Genomic DNA, 16,807 nt, shown 5'->3' on the forward strand with positions numbered 1-16,807 from the left:
GCAGCTGTGAAGGTGCTTCAGACCAGGGCTGCGGCGTCTGTGTGTCTGCCAAGCTGTCTCCGGCAGCAGCTGCACATCCTGAGGCTGGGAGCAACCGTCCTTACGTGAGAATCGTGCAAAAGTCACCACAACAGTCCTTTCTCGTTACATACTCTTTAGTCATTGCTGTGGTGACAACGTATCGACAGACAATCGTGATGACTTACACGTGCTTCCGATGGAATTCTAGTATCTTCTCAAGGCAGTGCTGCTGGCCAGGCAAATACTCGTTGGCTTTGAGGTGCTCTCGGTCCAGCATTTCATCGTAATCTCCTATTTCCGCTGAGATAGGATAAAAGTCAGTAATTCTAATGTTTAAATAAACTACAAGCATTTGTACATGTCACTGCATACATTAAAAGTAAAAAAAAAAAATTATCCCGAATTTGTAGCAAAATAATACATCCCTAAAAAGGCAAGATTTTGTATTTTATTTTTCCAAATATTTTATGCTGTTAAAAGGCAAATATAACGAGAAGTGAAGAGGATTTCTTGAAGAACAAAGGCCTGATGAGTAACTCCAGGGAGGCAAACACTGAATGATGAGTTTAATGTGTTTATTATTATTTTGACACAAGGTCTCATTCTGTTGCCCAGGCTGGAGTGCAATGTGCGATCACCACTCAATGCAGCCTCAACCTCCCGGGCTCGAGCAATCTGCCCGCCTCAGCCTCCTAAGTAGCTGGGACTGTAGGTAAGCACCACCATGCCCAGCTAACTTTTGTTATTTTTTGTAGAGATAAGGTTTTGCCACATTGCCCAGGCTGGTCTCAAACTCCTGGACTTAAGCAATCCTCCTGCCTTGGCCTCCCAAATGTGCTGGGAGTATGGCATGAGCCACTGCATCTGGAGTATTATTATTTTTAAACCACACCTTAAACCTAAGTTGTCTCAAGATTATCATGATCAGGATGAAGTATTTTATTTATTTTAGGATAACGTATTTTAAGTGATTTTTTCCTTCAGACCTTCTCAAATTTCTTGATGAATAATGTCTCTTTCTAATTTCATGTATTTTAAGGCCACAATGTCTTAATAACATAAAGTCCAACAATTTAAAACAATATGCTTTTATTTTTAGACAATCTCATATTCACAGAGAAGTTACAAGCACAGTACAAGAGTTTTTCCTCCTTTGAGCCATTTGAGAGTGACCTGCTAACATGTTACTTGCCATACTTCAGTATGGACTTTCTATAAGCTAGGACATTTGATACAATTTGGCTGTGTTCCCACCCAAATCTCATCTTGAATTGTAACTCCCACAAGTCCCACGTATAGTGGGAGGAATCTAGTGGGAGGTAACGGAACCATGGGGGCGGATCTTTTCCATGCTGTTCTCGTAATAATGAGTAAGTCACGTGAGATCTGATGATTTTATAAGGAGTAGTTTCCCTGTACAAGCTCTCTCTTGCTGCCGCCACGTCTCTATCAGCAGTGTGAAAATGGACTAATACAATATTCTTACCTGCAGCCTTGTAAAACTACCCAGATCAGGAACAGGGCCATGATCTGAGGCTCCATCCCAGATGTGGACCCTAGTCACATTTTACCAACTGCCCAATTATGTTTTTTACAGCAAAAAGATCTGGTTCAGTCATACGTTGCATTTGTTGCCATGTGTCTACCTGAGAAGTCTTTCAGCCAAATGAATAAGAACCAAAGTCACTTTGAAAACTTTTATTAATCAACATGTCCCCTAGTGGAGGACAGCAAACCCGTAATAAAATTTATTATTTGAAGAAGGTATGTCTGGGGAAGGACCAAGGAAGCTGCAAATAACCTATACACTTACTAATTCCTAAAATTTTGGACACTTTCCATGTCATATTTCCTGCATGCAAATTTCAGAAACATTAGTTCTGTGCTAGGAAGCTGTGGTCCCACCCCTAGGCCAGGAGCAATGTGGGTATTTGTTTTTCTATTCCCATCGCTGGGGGCTCGGCAAGGTCCCAGAACCTCCTCTTACACTTCTCATAGTTTATTTTTGAAGTAACTATAATTCTTCATACAGTTCTGAACCATCTCTTGATCTGTGTGAGATACCGAAGAAATGTCTTCTTTTTCCTTCATGGCTAACGCTTAACTAATCTGAGAGGGCTGTAACTTTTATCCCAGTGAGGCCCTTTCCAGGGTTTGCTGAGAGTTTGGTTTCTTTTTTTTTTTTTTTTTTTTTTTTTTTTTTTTTTTGAGACGGAGTCTCGCTCTGTTGCCCAAGCTGGAGTGCAGTGGCCGGATCTCAGCTCACTGCAAGCTCCGCCTCCCGGGTTCACGCCATTCTCCTGCCTCAGCCTCCCGAGTAGCTGGGACTACAGGCGCCCGCCACCTCGCCCGGCTAGTTTTTTGTACTTTTTAGTAGAGACGGGGTTTCACTGTGTTAGCCAGGATGGTCTCGATCTCCTGACCTTGTGATCCGCCCGCCTCGGCCTCCCAAAGTGCTGGGATTACAGGCTTGAGCCACCGCGCCCGGCCGAGAGTTTGGTTTCTATTCTGACTCAGACTGAATATGCATTGCTGGTAAAATGTACAAAAACATAAATGACAGACAACCCAAAAGAAGGAATATGGCTACAGATTTTGGCCTTGGCCTGTGTTTGCCATGTGGAAACTATTTGCCTCAAGGAGTCCCACTTTATAGAAGTTAACCTTTAGCTTATAAAAAACATTGAAACTGAAACACCACATGCCATGGTCAGGCTCATTAACAGGCAGGTACATCAGCAACTAAGTGCAGTTCTGAGCGTGGGTACATCTGTGCCGTGGTCAGGGCATGCTCCCTGCTAGCAGGGAGATACTCACACTGCAGAAGATGGGACGTGAGAAGGGCTGCTGTGGTGTCAGCACAGGTCAAACGCTCTTCCAGCAGGTCCCTCTTAAGTTGCAAGGCAAACAAGTATCTAGAAGAGAGTTCAAAATAAGACACAGATCAACTCCAAACGTTCTCTTGAATGTAACACAGACATGTCTCCACAGCAAGACAGCAAATGAGCCCTGGGAAGTGGCAGTGACCCAACAGTGAGCAAAATGCAAGGCGGTCACGAAACAGCAAAGTCACAAAAGGTCTTTCATGAAACAAACAGTCACCAAGCAAAGGTCAGATGACAAACCAACTCAGCAGACTGAGGCACACACATGGGAGAGTGCACAGAAAGTGCTGAATACACTGAGGCACTCTGATGCCAACAATAAAAAAAAGAAATTGGCCGGGGGCGGCGGCTCACTCCTGTAATCCCAGCACTTTGGGAGGCTGGGGTGGGTGGATCACCTGAGGTCAGGAGTTTGAGACCAGCCTGACCAACATTGTAAAGCCCTGTCTCTACTAAAAGTGCAAAAACCAGCCGGGCACAGTGGTTCACGCCTGTAATCCCAGCTACTCGGGAGGCCGAGGCAGAAGAATCGCCTGAACCCGGAGGTAGACGTTGCAGTGAGCTGAGATCACGCCACTGCACTCCAGGTTACGCAACAAGAGCGAAACTCTGTCTGGGAAAAAAAAAAAAAAAAAAGAAATAGCTTTCTTAGGCATATCATCTATCCATATAAGTACACGTCTGCAGCCATACCTTCAACGAGGGAAGGTCACAAATTCACATTACTTCTGTTAGTCACACAAAACTGCACTCACAATTTTGGATGAAACAGGAGAAATATCCAATGAAAACACAGCTTAAAGCAAGGTTGTTAAATTTTTTAACAGATTGATAATATCCGGTCTTGGCTAGGATCTGAGAAACAGGCACTTTTGAATACCATTAGTGAGAATGTAATGAGAGAAGGCAATTGAAAATATTTATATGTTCATTTATTCCATCAGCAAATAATTACTGAGCGTGAATTATGTTCTAGGTACTGTTCTGGGAGCTGGAAATGCAACGGTAAGCAAGACCAACTCCCTGCCCCCAGTGGAATTCATGCCCCAGTGCACACTATTAAAATTTACTACATTCTCTTAAAATTCAGGATGTACATACCCTTTAACAACAATTCCATTTCTACAAACTTTCCTAGAGTAATATTCCCATAGTTCTCAAAGGTATGTGAACAATGTTTCTTTGCAGCATTAGAGAAAAATTGGAAATATGGATGAATATGAGAATGATTAAATTATGTTACAGCCTAATGTAGTATATTTTTATATACAATATGGAAAAATGTCCACAGCATGCTTAATAAGTGGGGGAAAAAATCAACTTACTGTTCAATATGTATCATTTGATATTGTTTTATAACATGTATAATTTCTTTAAAGTTCTTACAGCTGTGTGTTTATTGTACATCTATGCTTTCATCTGAAAGATACGTACTTACGCGGAGAATAAGGTGCTGGGTAAGCGGAGAACTTCTACTTTTTACTTATCTTTGTTTACTTATTTTTTTTGAGACAGGCTCTCACTCTATTGCCCAGGCTGGAGTGCAGTGGCACTACCACAGCTGACTGCAGCCTTGACCTCCTGGGCTCAAGTGATACTCCTGCCTCAGCCTCCAGAGTAGCTGGCACCACAGGTGCACACCACCATGCCTGGCTTATTTTTTGATATTTTGTAGAGATGAGGTCTCCCCATGTTGCCTAGGCTGGTCTTGAACTCCTGAGCTCAATCGATCCTCCCACCTTGGCCGCCTGAAGTGCTGGGATTACAGGTGTAAGCCATTGCACCTGGCCCTTAGCTTTATTTGGAAAAAAAATTCTTTTACCACAAACATGTATGTTTTTACAACAGAAAAGAGAATCCTCCACATAAATACGGGGGAGAAAGGAGTAACTAAAACACTGAGTTACCAGCATGAGTCCCAGAACTTGAGACCTAGGATCCTGAATTAGGGGACACTTTGTTATCCATCATTTTCAGATATCTATCTATCTATCTATCTATCTAGATCTATATATACATATTTAAAAGTGATTCCCTCAAAAGAGACTTTTTTGGGTAAATGTCAGGCATTTAATACACTATTAAGATCTATGGTCACGCATAAAAATACTTTTTGCCACCTTTGGAGTTTAGTTTCCTAAACCTTTAAAAATAAGAGGCTGAACTAATATGGTCTTTCCATTTCCTTGAAGTTGACATTCTATGATTTTGTGCTGTTAAAATGATATGCAGAAACCTTTAAAAGAGAGTTCATAAGACATCTGATTCATTTATGAGCACACTTTTAGCCAGAAGGCAAAAAAGTTATTGATACCACTACAATATCATAGTTCTCTTTTATATCTCACCTTGGGTTTTCAGTTGGTTTTAGATTATTCCTCTATTCTTCATAATATAATTGATACGCAAACAAATACAAAAAAATACAAAGAAAAACCTTGCATAACCTTACTGTCTAGATGAAACAACTGCTAACATTTTCTTTTTTTTTTGAGACAGAGTTTCACTCTTATTGCCCAGGCTGGAGTGCAATGCGCAACCTCAGCTCACTGCAACCCTGCAACCTCTGCCTCCCGGGTTCAACAGATTCTCCTGCCTCGGCCTCCCAATTAGCTGGGATTAAAGGTGCCTGCCACCATGTCTGGATAATTTTTTTTTTTTTTGGAGACAGAGTCTCGCTCTGCCGCCCAGGCTACACTGCAGTGGTGTGATCTTGGCTCACTGCAAACTCCGCCTCGCGGGTTCACGCCATTCTCCTGCCTTAGTCTCCTGAGTAGCTGGGACTACAGGGGCCCGCCACCACGCTTGGCTAATTTTTTGTATTTTCACTAGAGACGGCGTTTCAAAACCGTGTTAGCCAGGATGGTCTCGATCTCCTGATGGCGTGATCCGCCTGCCTTGGCCTCCCAAAGTGCTAGGATTACAGGCATAAGCCACCGTGCCCGGCCAATTTTCTTTGCATTTTTAGTAGAGACGGGGTTTTGCCACGTTGGCCAGGCTGGTATTGAACTCCTGACCTCAGGTGATCTGCCTGCCTTGGTCTCCCAAAGTGCTGGGATTACAGGCGTGAGCCATCACACCCTGCCATCTTTAGATCGTTCCTATAAAGAATCGATCTTTAATTCAAAATAGTAGCACAAAAGAAGTGACCCAAAATATTTCTGCTCCATAAATTCCTAAGGACTAACACACTGGGTACTTCTACCCATTAAGTATATTTTGTGATAAAGAAGAGTACATATGAGTAAAATCCATCCCTGAGAACCTTCTGAACATGCATAAGTCTATGTTTATTTGGAAAATGTAAGTTCAACATGACCCTGACATCCCATTCCATTTGTCATTTTCAGATTCGTACTGTAAACCTTACACTGAACTCTTTTTCACATGTGTCTGTGCACGGGTCAATTGCTAACATGCTTCCTTTAACCACTCTACATTCATGACCACTTTTCTGTGTATATTAGGCTCACTCATTCTTTCAATGAGCCAGGTGCTGTGGGAGATAATAGGTGAATACAAGATTCCTGCTGACAACAGCTTCAGCTCTGCGAGCTCTTTACCTTGTATATTCTTCTTGTAGCTGACCAGGATCAGGTGGAAAAAATTTCACAGCTAGGCGAAGCACCACATTCTTTGGCCCTATAACAAAAAAATGTAAACTTCACAAATAAATAAGGTCAATCTTTCCATTTATTCTCTTTTCATATATTACTACATAACTGAGGTCATGCTTCCAAGTGGACTGTTACAGCAAATCTTTTCAAATAATATGATATTAAGAAATTTCTGCCCAGGTGTGGTGGTGTGCACCTGTAATCCCAGCCCTCTGGGAGGCTGAGGTGAAAAGAAGGCTTGAGGCCAGTATGCAGTGTGCTACAATTGCACCACTGCACTCCAGCCTGGGCAGGAGAGTGAGACCCTGTCTCTGAACAAAAGAAAAAAGAAAAAACAAAGAAGCATTTCCTGTATATGAATTTGAGTCCCAAGTACCAATCACATATGTATAGAATGTTTAAATCTTTTGCATTAAGCAGGGATTACTCAAGGAAGCCTTAAAAACAAGTAGGAAATTGCACATTAAAATATTTAAATAGGCTGGGTGCAGTGGTTCACATCTGTAATCCCAGCACTTTGGGAGGCTGAGGCTGGCGGATCACTTGAGCCCAGGAGTCTCAGACCAGCCTAGGCAACATGGTGAAATCCCATTTCTACCCGCCCCCCTCTCCCCACCAAAAAAACCCCAAATTAGCCAGATGTGGTGGCGCATGCCTGAAGTCCCAGCTACTTGGGAGGCCAAGGTGGGAGGACTGCTTGAGCTCAGAAGGCAGAGGCCGCAGTGAGCTGAGATCACACCACTGCGCTCCATGCTGGGTGACAGAACGAGACTCTGCCCAACCCTCCACACACAAACATGCTTGTGCGCTCTCTCTCTCTTTCTATATATATATATACACACACATACATATATATAGAGACAGAGATACATTTTTTCCCCTAGTTTATTTATTTATTTTTTTGAGACAGAGTCTTGCTCTGTCACCCAGGCTGGAGTGTAGGGGCGCGATCTTGGCTCACTGCAAGCTCTGCCTCAGGCTCCCGAGTAGCTGGGACTATAAGTGCCTGCCACCACGCCTGGCTAATATATATTTTTAGTAGAGGCGGAGTTTCACCCTGTTAGCCAGGATGGTCTTGATCTCCTGACCTCGTGATCTGCCTGCCTCGGCCTCCCAAAGTGCTGGGATTACAGGTGTGAGCCACCGCGTCCGGCCCCCAGTTTATGTTTTAGGGGAAAAAATGATAAATGAAAAAGTTTTTAAAAAAAAGTTTATGTGTTTACACTTTTTTTTTTTTTTCTGAGATGCAGTCTCACTCTGTTGCCTAGGCTGGAGTGCAGTGGCACGATCTCGGCTCATTGCAATCTTCCAGGCTCAAGCGATTCTCCTGCCTCAGCCTCCTGAGTAGCTGAGATTATAGGCATGCGCCATCACGTCCAGCTAACTTTTGTATTTTTAGTAGAGACAGGGTTTCGCCATGTTGGTCAGGCTGGTCTCGAACCCCTGACCTCTGGTGATCTGCCCGCTTGGGCCTCCCAAATTGCTAGAATTACAGGCATTAGCCACCACAACGGGCCAGTATAAGTAGTAGTAATAAAAAACAATTATTTTTGAAATCTGATTACTGTAAAGGTACATTATCTTAGTTTATCAGTATAAAACAATTCATTTTGTTTTCTTTCCTCAGAGATCCTTGTTCTGATATAACAAAGTTATTTCTACACCTTTTTCTTCAATTTATAATAGTAATACAAAAAATTATGGGTGACTCAACTATAGACTTCATCGACACAATTATAGAAGAACTGAGAAGTGCTATTATTTGTCTTAATTTTAAAAATTTAATAAGTAGACAAATGAAAATAATTATCTTGAGACTGAGGTGGGAAGACAGCTTGAACCCAGGAGGTTGAGGCTACAGAGAACTCTGTTCGCACCACTATACTCCAGCCTGGGCAACAAATAGCGAGACCCTGTCTCAGAAATAATAATATAATTGTTATTATTATATTCACAGTTATGATTATGTTTATAACTATAAAACAGTATCAACTATTTTATTAAAAGCTATTTAAAAGGAGAATCTCAATGTCTTTTCACAATCAAGGGAGAAACTGCAGTTATTTTTGCATATTGGCCAAAAATTAAGATGGTATCAAACAGCATATGCTCTTACATCCAAATGTGAAGCAAGTCGCCTAGAATCTTCTGAGTTAAATTTACTAAAACTAAACAGCAAAATGACTTCCAAGTTTATCTGCTGTTGGTGATCACTTCCTGCTAACCATACATGGTAGTGACAATGAACATTTGAACATGCCTTTTAAACATTCCAGGACAAAGCATCTTAAACAAACAGATTTTAAAGAGTTAAACCAAGGACTTACTTCGTATTTGCCTAATGATGGGTTTCATAGGTTCAAGCCAAATCTAAAGAAGGGTTAACAGAAGAAATCCAATCTATTAAATAATGTCTCTATTTAACAAATATGCCATAAAAACAAAAATGGTTATAATTAGATAAATTTTTATGTCAGGAAAATTCTGACTCTACCCCCCTCTTAAAAGTTGAATCCTGATAAAACAAACTGTACAAGAAGCACAGCAATGCCTGCTTTGGGAAACCTGGGAAGACATTAAAATTGCTGTATTATACTGGATACCTCCATTCAGTTGCTACCATGCACAGAATGGGTCCCAATAATTATTTGTGGGAATTTGTTAACACCAAACAAATATCTGGTACTACTGCATTTGTGAACAAACTGATGAGAGGGCTTCTGTAAAAAAGAGGTACGTCATGTCACTAGAACAGGAAACTTGGATAAATCCGGTTGCACTGCCAAGGGTATCTGAAAGGCTGGACAGAACTTAATAACGCTGACATGCTTTTTGAACTAAAGGGTTGATGTATGGTTCTTTAAAACAGTTCTATCTATAAATATTAAAACTCCACACTTTTTAAGGTTGCATCTATTAAGTAAAATGAGGCATAACTGGTTAAGTTTGCTACAAATCCACTTTCAAAATGATTTTCATACAGGATGTATTAGAAGTTGCTTTTATCACTTTTAAGAGAGTTTCCTTGGCACATATGCTAACGACAGAACAAATTTAGGGAGGGTGTGAATTCAGGCTTGGATTAAAGGCAAGTATATTATCTACAGCTAACAATAATATATTTTAATAGCAAAAAATATTTGATATTGATGATGTGACAATTATAAAAGATCTAGCGGGTATCATCACAGCACGCCCGAAGGCTCCGTGCCTGGGCACGTCATAAGCATCCTACTACATGCCTAGGGCCTGTTTCCCTAACAAATCAAAGCACTTACCCAGTAGGACTGAGTATTTTGAAACTCCAACCCGAAGTAGTCACATTCTACCAGATTCAAACGCTTCCACAGTTGTGTCAGTAATATCTGGCCATCGCATTTAGGCTGTGCAGAGAGAAGTGGGAAAAATAACAAGGACCGAATGACTAAACAGCAAGGGTTTATGAAAATGTGCATAAAACTACTTTCCCACACACAAAACTTTATTTGTTGCTTCACTTTGTCTTCCAGTGTATAACGAAGATTTATAAGCTATACAAAAAAAAACGAGTGTGAAGCATTTGTGCTCAGAAACTGGCAACAAAATAAAGCTAAAAAATTCCTTCCATTTTACATTTAGTGTGTTTTCAGTCCTATTTCTTTGTAACTTTAGGCTATAGAAACCATTTCTAGTTTTAGTAAATATCTTATCAAATAATTTTGATATTTACACCAGGTGTGGTGGCTCATACCTATAATCCCACTAATTTGAGGCTGAGGTGGGTGGATTGCTTCAGCCCAGGAGTTTGAGACCAACATGGGCAATACAGTGACACCTTGCCTTTACCCAAATTAAAAAATCAGCCGAGCACAGCGGTGCCCACCTGTATTCCCAGCTACTCAGGTGGCTGAGGTGTGAGGATTGCTTGAACCTGGGAGAAGGAGGCTGCAGTGAGCCATGATCATGCCACTGTACTTCAGCCTGGGTGACAGAGTGAGACCTTTTCAAAAAAACATAATTTTAATATTTACTAACAAGCTAAAGTCTTAGAGTCTTCGTTTATTTATTTATTTATTTTTTAATTTTTTTTTTTTTTTGAGACGGAGTCTCGCTCTGTCGCCCAGGCTGGAGTGCAGTGGCCGGATCTCAGCTCACTGCAAGCTCCGCCTCCCGGGTTCCCGCCATTCTCCTGCCTCAGCCTCCCAAGTAGCTGGGACTACAGGCGCCCGCCAACGCGCCCGGCTAGTTTTTTGTATTTTTTTAGTAGAGACGGGGTTTCACCGTATTAGCCAGGATGGTCTCGATCTCCTGACCTCGTGATCCGCCCGTCTCGGCCTCCCAAAGTGCTGGGATTACAGGCTTGAGCCACCGCGCCCGGCCCTAGAGTCTTCGTTTATATAAGATCCCAGTAAATAATTATTTGATCAATCGGAAATTACAAAGAGTAAAAAAAAACATATTATTTGGTAGTATTTCACATCAATGAGAAGAACTGTTCATAAAGGAGGTGGGACAACTGACTTTCCCATTAAGGAAAAGAATGGGCTGAGCGCAGTGGCTCACGCCTGTAATCCCAGCACTTTGCGAGGCTGAGACGGGAGAATTTCTTGAGTACAGGAGTTCAGGATAAGCCTGGGCAATATGGCAAAACACTGTCTCCACCAAAAAAATTAAAAAAAAAGCTGGGTGTAGTGGCGTGCACCTGTAGTCCCAGCTACTCAGGAGGCTGAGGTGGGAGGATCACCTGAGTCCAGGAGGCAGAGGTTGCAGTGAGCTGAGATTGTGCCACTGCATTCCAGCTTGGGTGACAGAGTAAAACTCTGTTTCAAAAAAACAGAAGAAGAAAAATGGAAATAGAATTTTATTGTACATCACTCACAAAAATAAATTCCAGTGGACCTCAAGACCAGAATTAAACAAGAGAAGAATCTCTATAATCTTGGGAAAGGTAAAGTCTTCCCAAGCATAGCAAAAAGGAAAGATGGACAGACTTGACTCAAATAAAAGTGAAAAACATCTGAACAGAAACACATTTAACAAAGTTATCTAGAATCACACTGGAAAAAGTTACAATGTTTTATTTTGCTCTTATTAGATGAAGATGTACAAACGGCTATTATGCATTTAAAAAGATAATAAATTTCTCTAATAATAAAACAGTAAGACATTTTTCACCCATCGGTTAGAATGATGATGTCAATACTGGAGTGTCTGTGAGAAACAGCCACTTTCACAAGAGTACCGGGAAGAATGTAAGTTCATGTGAAAACACCTTTCAAAATGTAAAGTGTGTGTTTACCTTTGCCCCAGCAATTCTACTTCTACAACTTTTTCCTAGACATTTTCACACAACTGTACAGACCTAAACATGTTAAGGACAAATTCAGTAAAGAATTGGTAAAATAGGCCGGGCGCAGTGGCTCATGCCTGTAATCCCAGCACTTTGGGAGGCTGAGGTGGGTGGATCACCTATTCTCTACTAAAAATAGAAAAATTAGCCGGGTGTGGTGGCACACGCCTATAATCCCAGCTACTCAGGAGGCTAAGGCAGGTGAATAGCTTGGGAGGCGGAGGTTGCAGTTAGCCGTGAGCCAAGACTGCGCCACTGCACTCCAGCCTGTGCGACAAGAGCGAAACTCCGTCTCAAAAAAAAAAAAAAGAATTGGTAAAATAAATAATGACATATCCATAATGGGCAACTATGCAACCCTTAAAAAGAACACAGAACTCTCTATGTCTTATCATTGAAAAAAGTCTACAACACACAGTTTAATTAAGGAAAAAAAAAAAAGGGGGCCGGGCATGGTGGCTCACACCTGTGAACTTGCAAGCTGAGGGAGGAGGATTGCTTGAGGCCTGGAGTTCAAGATCAGACTGCACGACAAAGAAAGACCTTGTCTCTACAAAAAAATAAAAATTAAAAGGGAAAAGAAAAAAAGGACTCCATTTCTATACAGTGTATATAACGATTCCATTTTATGAAAAACACACATGCCCCATGGATACATTTATATGTAATAAAAATAAGTTTGGAAGGCTGTTCACTAAATCTTTAAAAGTAACCATCATTAAAGAACTGAGCAGAGGTGGAGGTGGGGGAAAGGGCATTCTTACTTCTTCACTTCTATAACGCCTCAATTTTTAACCAATAGGCATATATCATCTTTGCAATTAACAAACAATATGTGTAAACTGGGGGAGGCAAATCTCAATGTTCCAAAGGACATTATGGCCCTTGAGGTTTAGTCACCAGATTCTCACTGTGTAAGAAATAAAACCTTGCAAATCCATTGTAACAAAGCAGCATGCAGAATAAAAGTACAACGAACGTCTCTTTTTTTTTTTTTTTTTTTAGTAGAGACGGGGTTGGTTTCACCGTGTTAGCCAGGATGGTCTCGATCTCCTGACCTCGTGATCCGCCCGTCTCAGCCTCCCAAAGTGCTGGGATTACAGGCTTGAGCCACCGCGCCTGGCCTAGGTGAGCTACAAAGTGACCTGACATTGTAAATACAATTTCTAAATAACAAAAGGGCAAATCTGTGTTGAACTTGCCCTGACATAATCTTTTAGGGCCTTCTCCAGTAAGAACTTACTCTGATGCCTGTGGGCATCTAGGAGGAGGCACGCCAGTGCTCCACATGTGGTCCATCAAGACGGAGAGAATGCAGCTAGACCAGGGCTTCTGAGACTGTTAACCAGTCAGAAATTAGGAGCTGCGGAGTACGCTGCGCTAATTCACTGTGGGCCGAAACAACTCTATGCAGTTCTCTCAAAGCCATGCTGTCTGTCCACACCTCCATCCCCTCTCACCAGGATCACCAGGGCAATCCTCCTCAGGGCTCTTCCTGAGTCAGGACTTGGGGTGGGGAGTCTACATACACCCAAGTCCCTCACCCTGATACAGCCTCACACTACCTGGCTTCACCTGAGGGCAGGGGTAATGATATGCTCAGGCTATTCCCTTAGAGAATAATTCCCTCTCGCTTCCCTTCTATCAGTCTCCAGTGAATGCTTTGAGAATCTGATAAAAAGTCAGCTCATTTGTGGTCTCTCTAAATTCAGTAAATTCTACCTAATTACCACACCAGCTGGTACTCAACTCTAGAATTGCCCTTTGGCATTGCTGCTGACCGTGACCCGTTTATTTGTTTAGGTGTGTTCCTCCTACCAGTGGCAAGTTTAAAGGGCAGGGACTGCATCTTCTCCATCCTAGTAGCTCCAGCTCTGGCTCACAGGAGAGGCACCACACATGTCCAGTTTCCCAGACTGTCCACCACTGCTCCTGATTCTGATGGCTCTTGTGGGAGGTTGAGTGTGCATGTCAGATGGCACAGAGAATATGAAATTCTCTTAGCTCTCCCCTCTTCTTCAACTACCTGGCTGCCCCCTGTGAGTCACTGGGAAGGTCAGGGTTCACAGTCTTACCTGAGCCCCTCCACTTCCTAGGGTAGTGCAGCCAGGGTTTGCTCCAGGAATCCTGCCCCACCACACCGATGAAGGCAACATACACTAACCATGCAGGTGCAAGCACATTCACAAGGCACCTGTTAACCAGCAATGTCCAACCCTCAGGACAGGGTTTGTAAATACGGGCACAAAAATTCACAGTTATATATGTATTTGTATATACACACACAAACATATGTACGTGTGTTTAACCTTCAGTGCAGGGACAACGATCTTTTCATGAACGGTGCCAGGGGAATGGCATATCCATACAGGTGAAAATAAGCACTGACTCCAACCTCACACCATGTACAAAATTAATTCAATATGAATCACGGAAAGGCACAACAATAAAGCTTGGGGTAGGCAAATATTTCTCAAACAGAACACAAATAGCACTAGCTTCCCCACCACCAAAAGACTGACATTGACTAGCTGAGTATTACAACCTTCTGTACATCAAAAGACACTGTTAAGATAGGAAAAAGGCAAGCCACAAAATAGAAGATAGTTGCAATACAAAAACCCAACAAAGGGGCTGGGCGTGGTGGCTCACACCTGTAATCCCAGCACTTTGGGAGGCCGAGGCAGACGGATCATGTGAGGTCAGGACTTTGAGACCAGCTTGATTAAAAAGACAAAACTTTCACTACTCTCTACTAAAAATACAAAAATTAGCTGGGTGTGGCGGCGTGTGCCTGTAGTTCCAGCTACTTGGGAGGCTGAGACAGGAGAACTGCTTGAACCTGGGAGGCAGAGGTTGCAGTGAGCTGGGATTGTGCCACTGCATTCCAGTCTGCACGACAGAGCGAGACTTCGTCTCAAAACAAACAAAAAACAAACCCAATAAAGGTCTTGTAGCCAAAATATATAAAGATCTACAAATCATAAGGAAAACCAGACAACCCAATTAATGACAAATAGGCTGAAAGACTTAAATAGGCACTTCACAAAAGAGGATCTTCAAATGGCCAATGAATAATGAGAAAAGTTGGACAATATTACATCAAGGAAACGCACACTAAAACCACAATAAGATACCACTAGACCCTCACCAGAATAGCTGAGAATATAAAAATGGATAATCCTAATGTTGGCAAGAAAGTGGAACATCTGGAGTCTCAAACACTGTAAATTTGTATGATCTCTTTGAAAAACTGACAGTATCTACTAAAGGTATACGGAAGTATACCCTATAACCTAGCAATTCCAGTCCTGGGTATAAACCCAACAGAAATACCAGTTTACAGAGACCTAAAGACAAATTCAAGAATGTATGGCTGGGTGCAGTGGTTCATGCCTGTAATCCTAGTACTTTGGGAAGCTGAGGCGGGCAGATCACCTGAGGTCAGGAGTTCAAGACCAGCCTGGTCAACATAGTGAAACCCCATCTCTATTAAAACTACAAAAATTAGCTGGGCACGGTGGCACATGCCTGTAATCCAAGCTACTTGTGAGGCTGAGGCAAGAGAATTGGCTGAACCTGGGAGGTGGAGGTTGCAGTGAGCCAAGATTGCACCACTGCACTCCAGCCTGGGAGACAAAGCAAGACTGTCTCAAAAAAAAAAAAAAAAAAAGAAAGAAAGAAAGAAAGAAAAAAAGGAATGTTCACAGAAGCTTTATTCATAGGACCTCAAAACTGGAAACTACCAAAAATGTCAATTAAACAGCAGAATGGATACACAGTGATTTGTTTTTACAATGGTATACTACCCAGCAACGAACAAACAAGCAAACCATAGCTATACCAACAACACTGATAATTTCCACATAGTACATATCCTATTCATGCACATGATAAATACATACATACTTATATGAAATTCAAGATCTGGCAAAACTAATTTATAATGCTAAAGATCAAAACATTGGCTACTTTTGGGGGTCATAATTGAGACAGACACAGGGAGCCTGTTCTACTCCATTCTCTGGGTGGGGATACATAAGTGTATACATATTAAAAATTATCAAGCTGCACACATAAGATACATGCACTTTCTTACATAAGTTATATCTCAATAAGAACGTAATTAAAACGAAAAAAGGGCCAGCTGCGGTGGCTCACGCCTGTAATCCCAGCACTCCGGGAGGCCAAGGCAGGCAGATCACGAGGTCAGATCGAGACCATCCTGGCTAACACAGTGAAACCCCGTCTCTACTAAAAACAGAAAAAATTAGCCAGGTGCGGTGGCAGGCGCTTGTAGTCCCAGGTACTCGGGAGGCTGAGGCAGGAGAATGGCTTGAATCCAGGAGGCGGTGCTTGCAGTGAGCCGAGATCGCTCCACTGTACTCTAGCCTGGGCCACAGAGTGTGACTCTGTCTCCAAAAAAAATGTAATTAAAAGGAAAAACCCTTGGAGTTCATGAAAATCGATCTTTTACTTTTTTTTTTTTTTTTTTTTTTGAGACGGAGTCTCACTCTGTCGCCGGGGCTGGAGTGCAGTGGCCGGATCTCAGCTCACTGCACGCTCCGCCTCCCGGGTTCACGCCATTTTCCTGCCTCAGCCTCCCGAGTAGCTGGGACTACAGGCGCCCGCCACCTCGCCCGGCTAGTTTTTTTGTATTTTTTAGTAGAGACGGGGTTTCACAGTGTTAGCCAGGATGGTCTCGATCTCTTGACCTCGTGATCCGCCCGTCTCGGCCTCCCAAAGTGCTGGGATTACAGGCTTGAGCCACCGCGCCCGGCCAATCTTTTACATTTTATAATAATCCTTTCTACAAAAGTCTCTGAACTGTAAACTTCGCCTCTGCTTGATATACCAAGAACTCACAACTCAATGAAGCAGCTGATTCTACCGTTGGACAGTTCTGCTTAAAAATAATTCCTAGCCTTTTCGTCTAAATGCCTCTCCAATCTCTA

The 16,807-nt window shown here is 42.3% G+C and overlaps 1 protein-coding gene across 7 annotated transcripts in view; it reads right to left on the reverse strand.

Annotated features, from left to right (window-relative positions):
* FARP2 (FERM, ARH/RhoGEF and pleckstrin domain protein 2) overlaps nt 1-16,807 on the reverse strand; it is a 147,552-nt gene that overhangs the window by 88,088 nt on the left and 42,657 nt on the right. For all 7 annotated transcript variants that reach the window (XM_033229477.1, XM_033229473.1, XM_033229475.1 and 4 more), the window contains exons 3-7: nt 9,802-9,906; nt 8,851-8,893; nt 6,470-6,548; nt 2,839-2,936; nt 207-321 (exon numbers count right to left, since the gene is read on the reverse strand). In XM_033229477.1, the coding sequence (XP_033085368.1) occupies nt 207-321; nt 2,839-2,936; nt 6,470-6,548; nt 8,851-8,893; nt 9,802-9,906 (440 nt within the window). The remainder of the gene's footprint in view (nt 1-206; nt 322-2,838; nt 2,937-6,469; nt 6,549-8,850; nt 8,894-9,801; nt 9,907-16,807) is intronic.

This window comes from Trachypithecus francoisi, unplaced genomic scaffold, assembly GCF_009764315.1.
Source record: "Trachypithecus francoisi isolate TF-2019V2 unplaced genomic scaffold, Tfra_2.0 Lachesis_group13, whole genome shotgun sequence".
Taxonomy (NCBI): Eukaryota; Metazoa; Chordata; class Mammalia; order Primates; family Cercopithecidae; genus Trachypithecus; species Trachypithecus francoisi.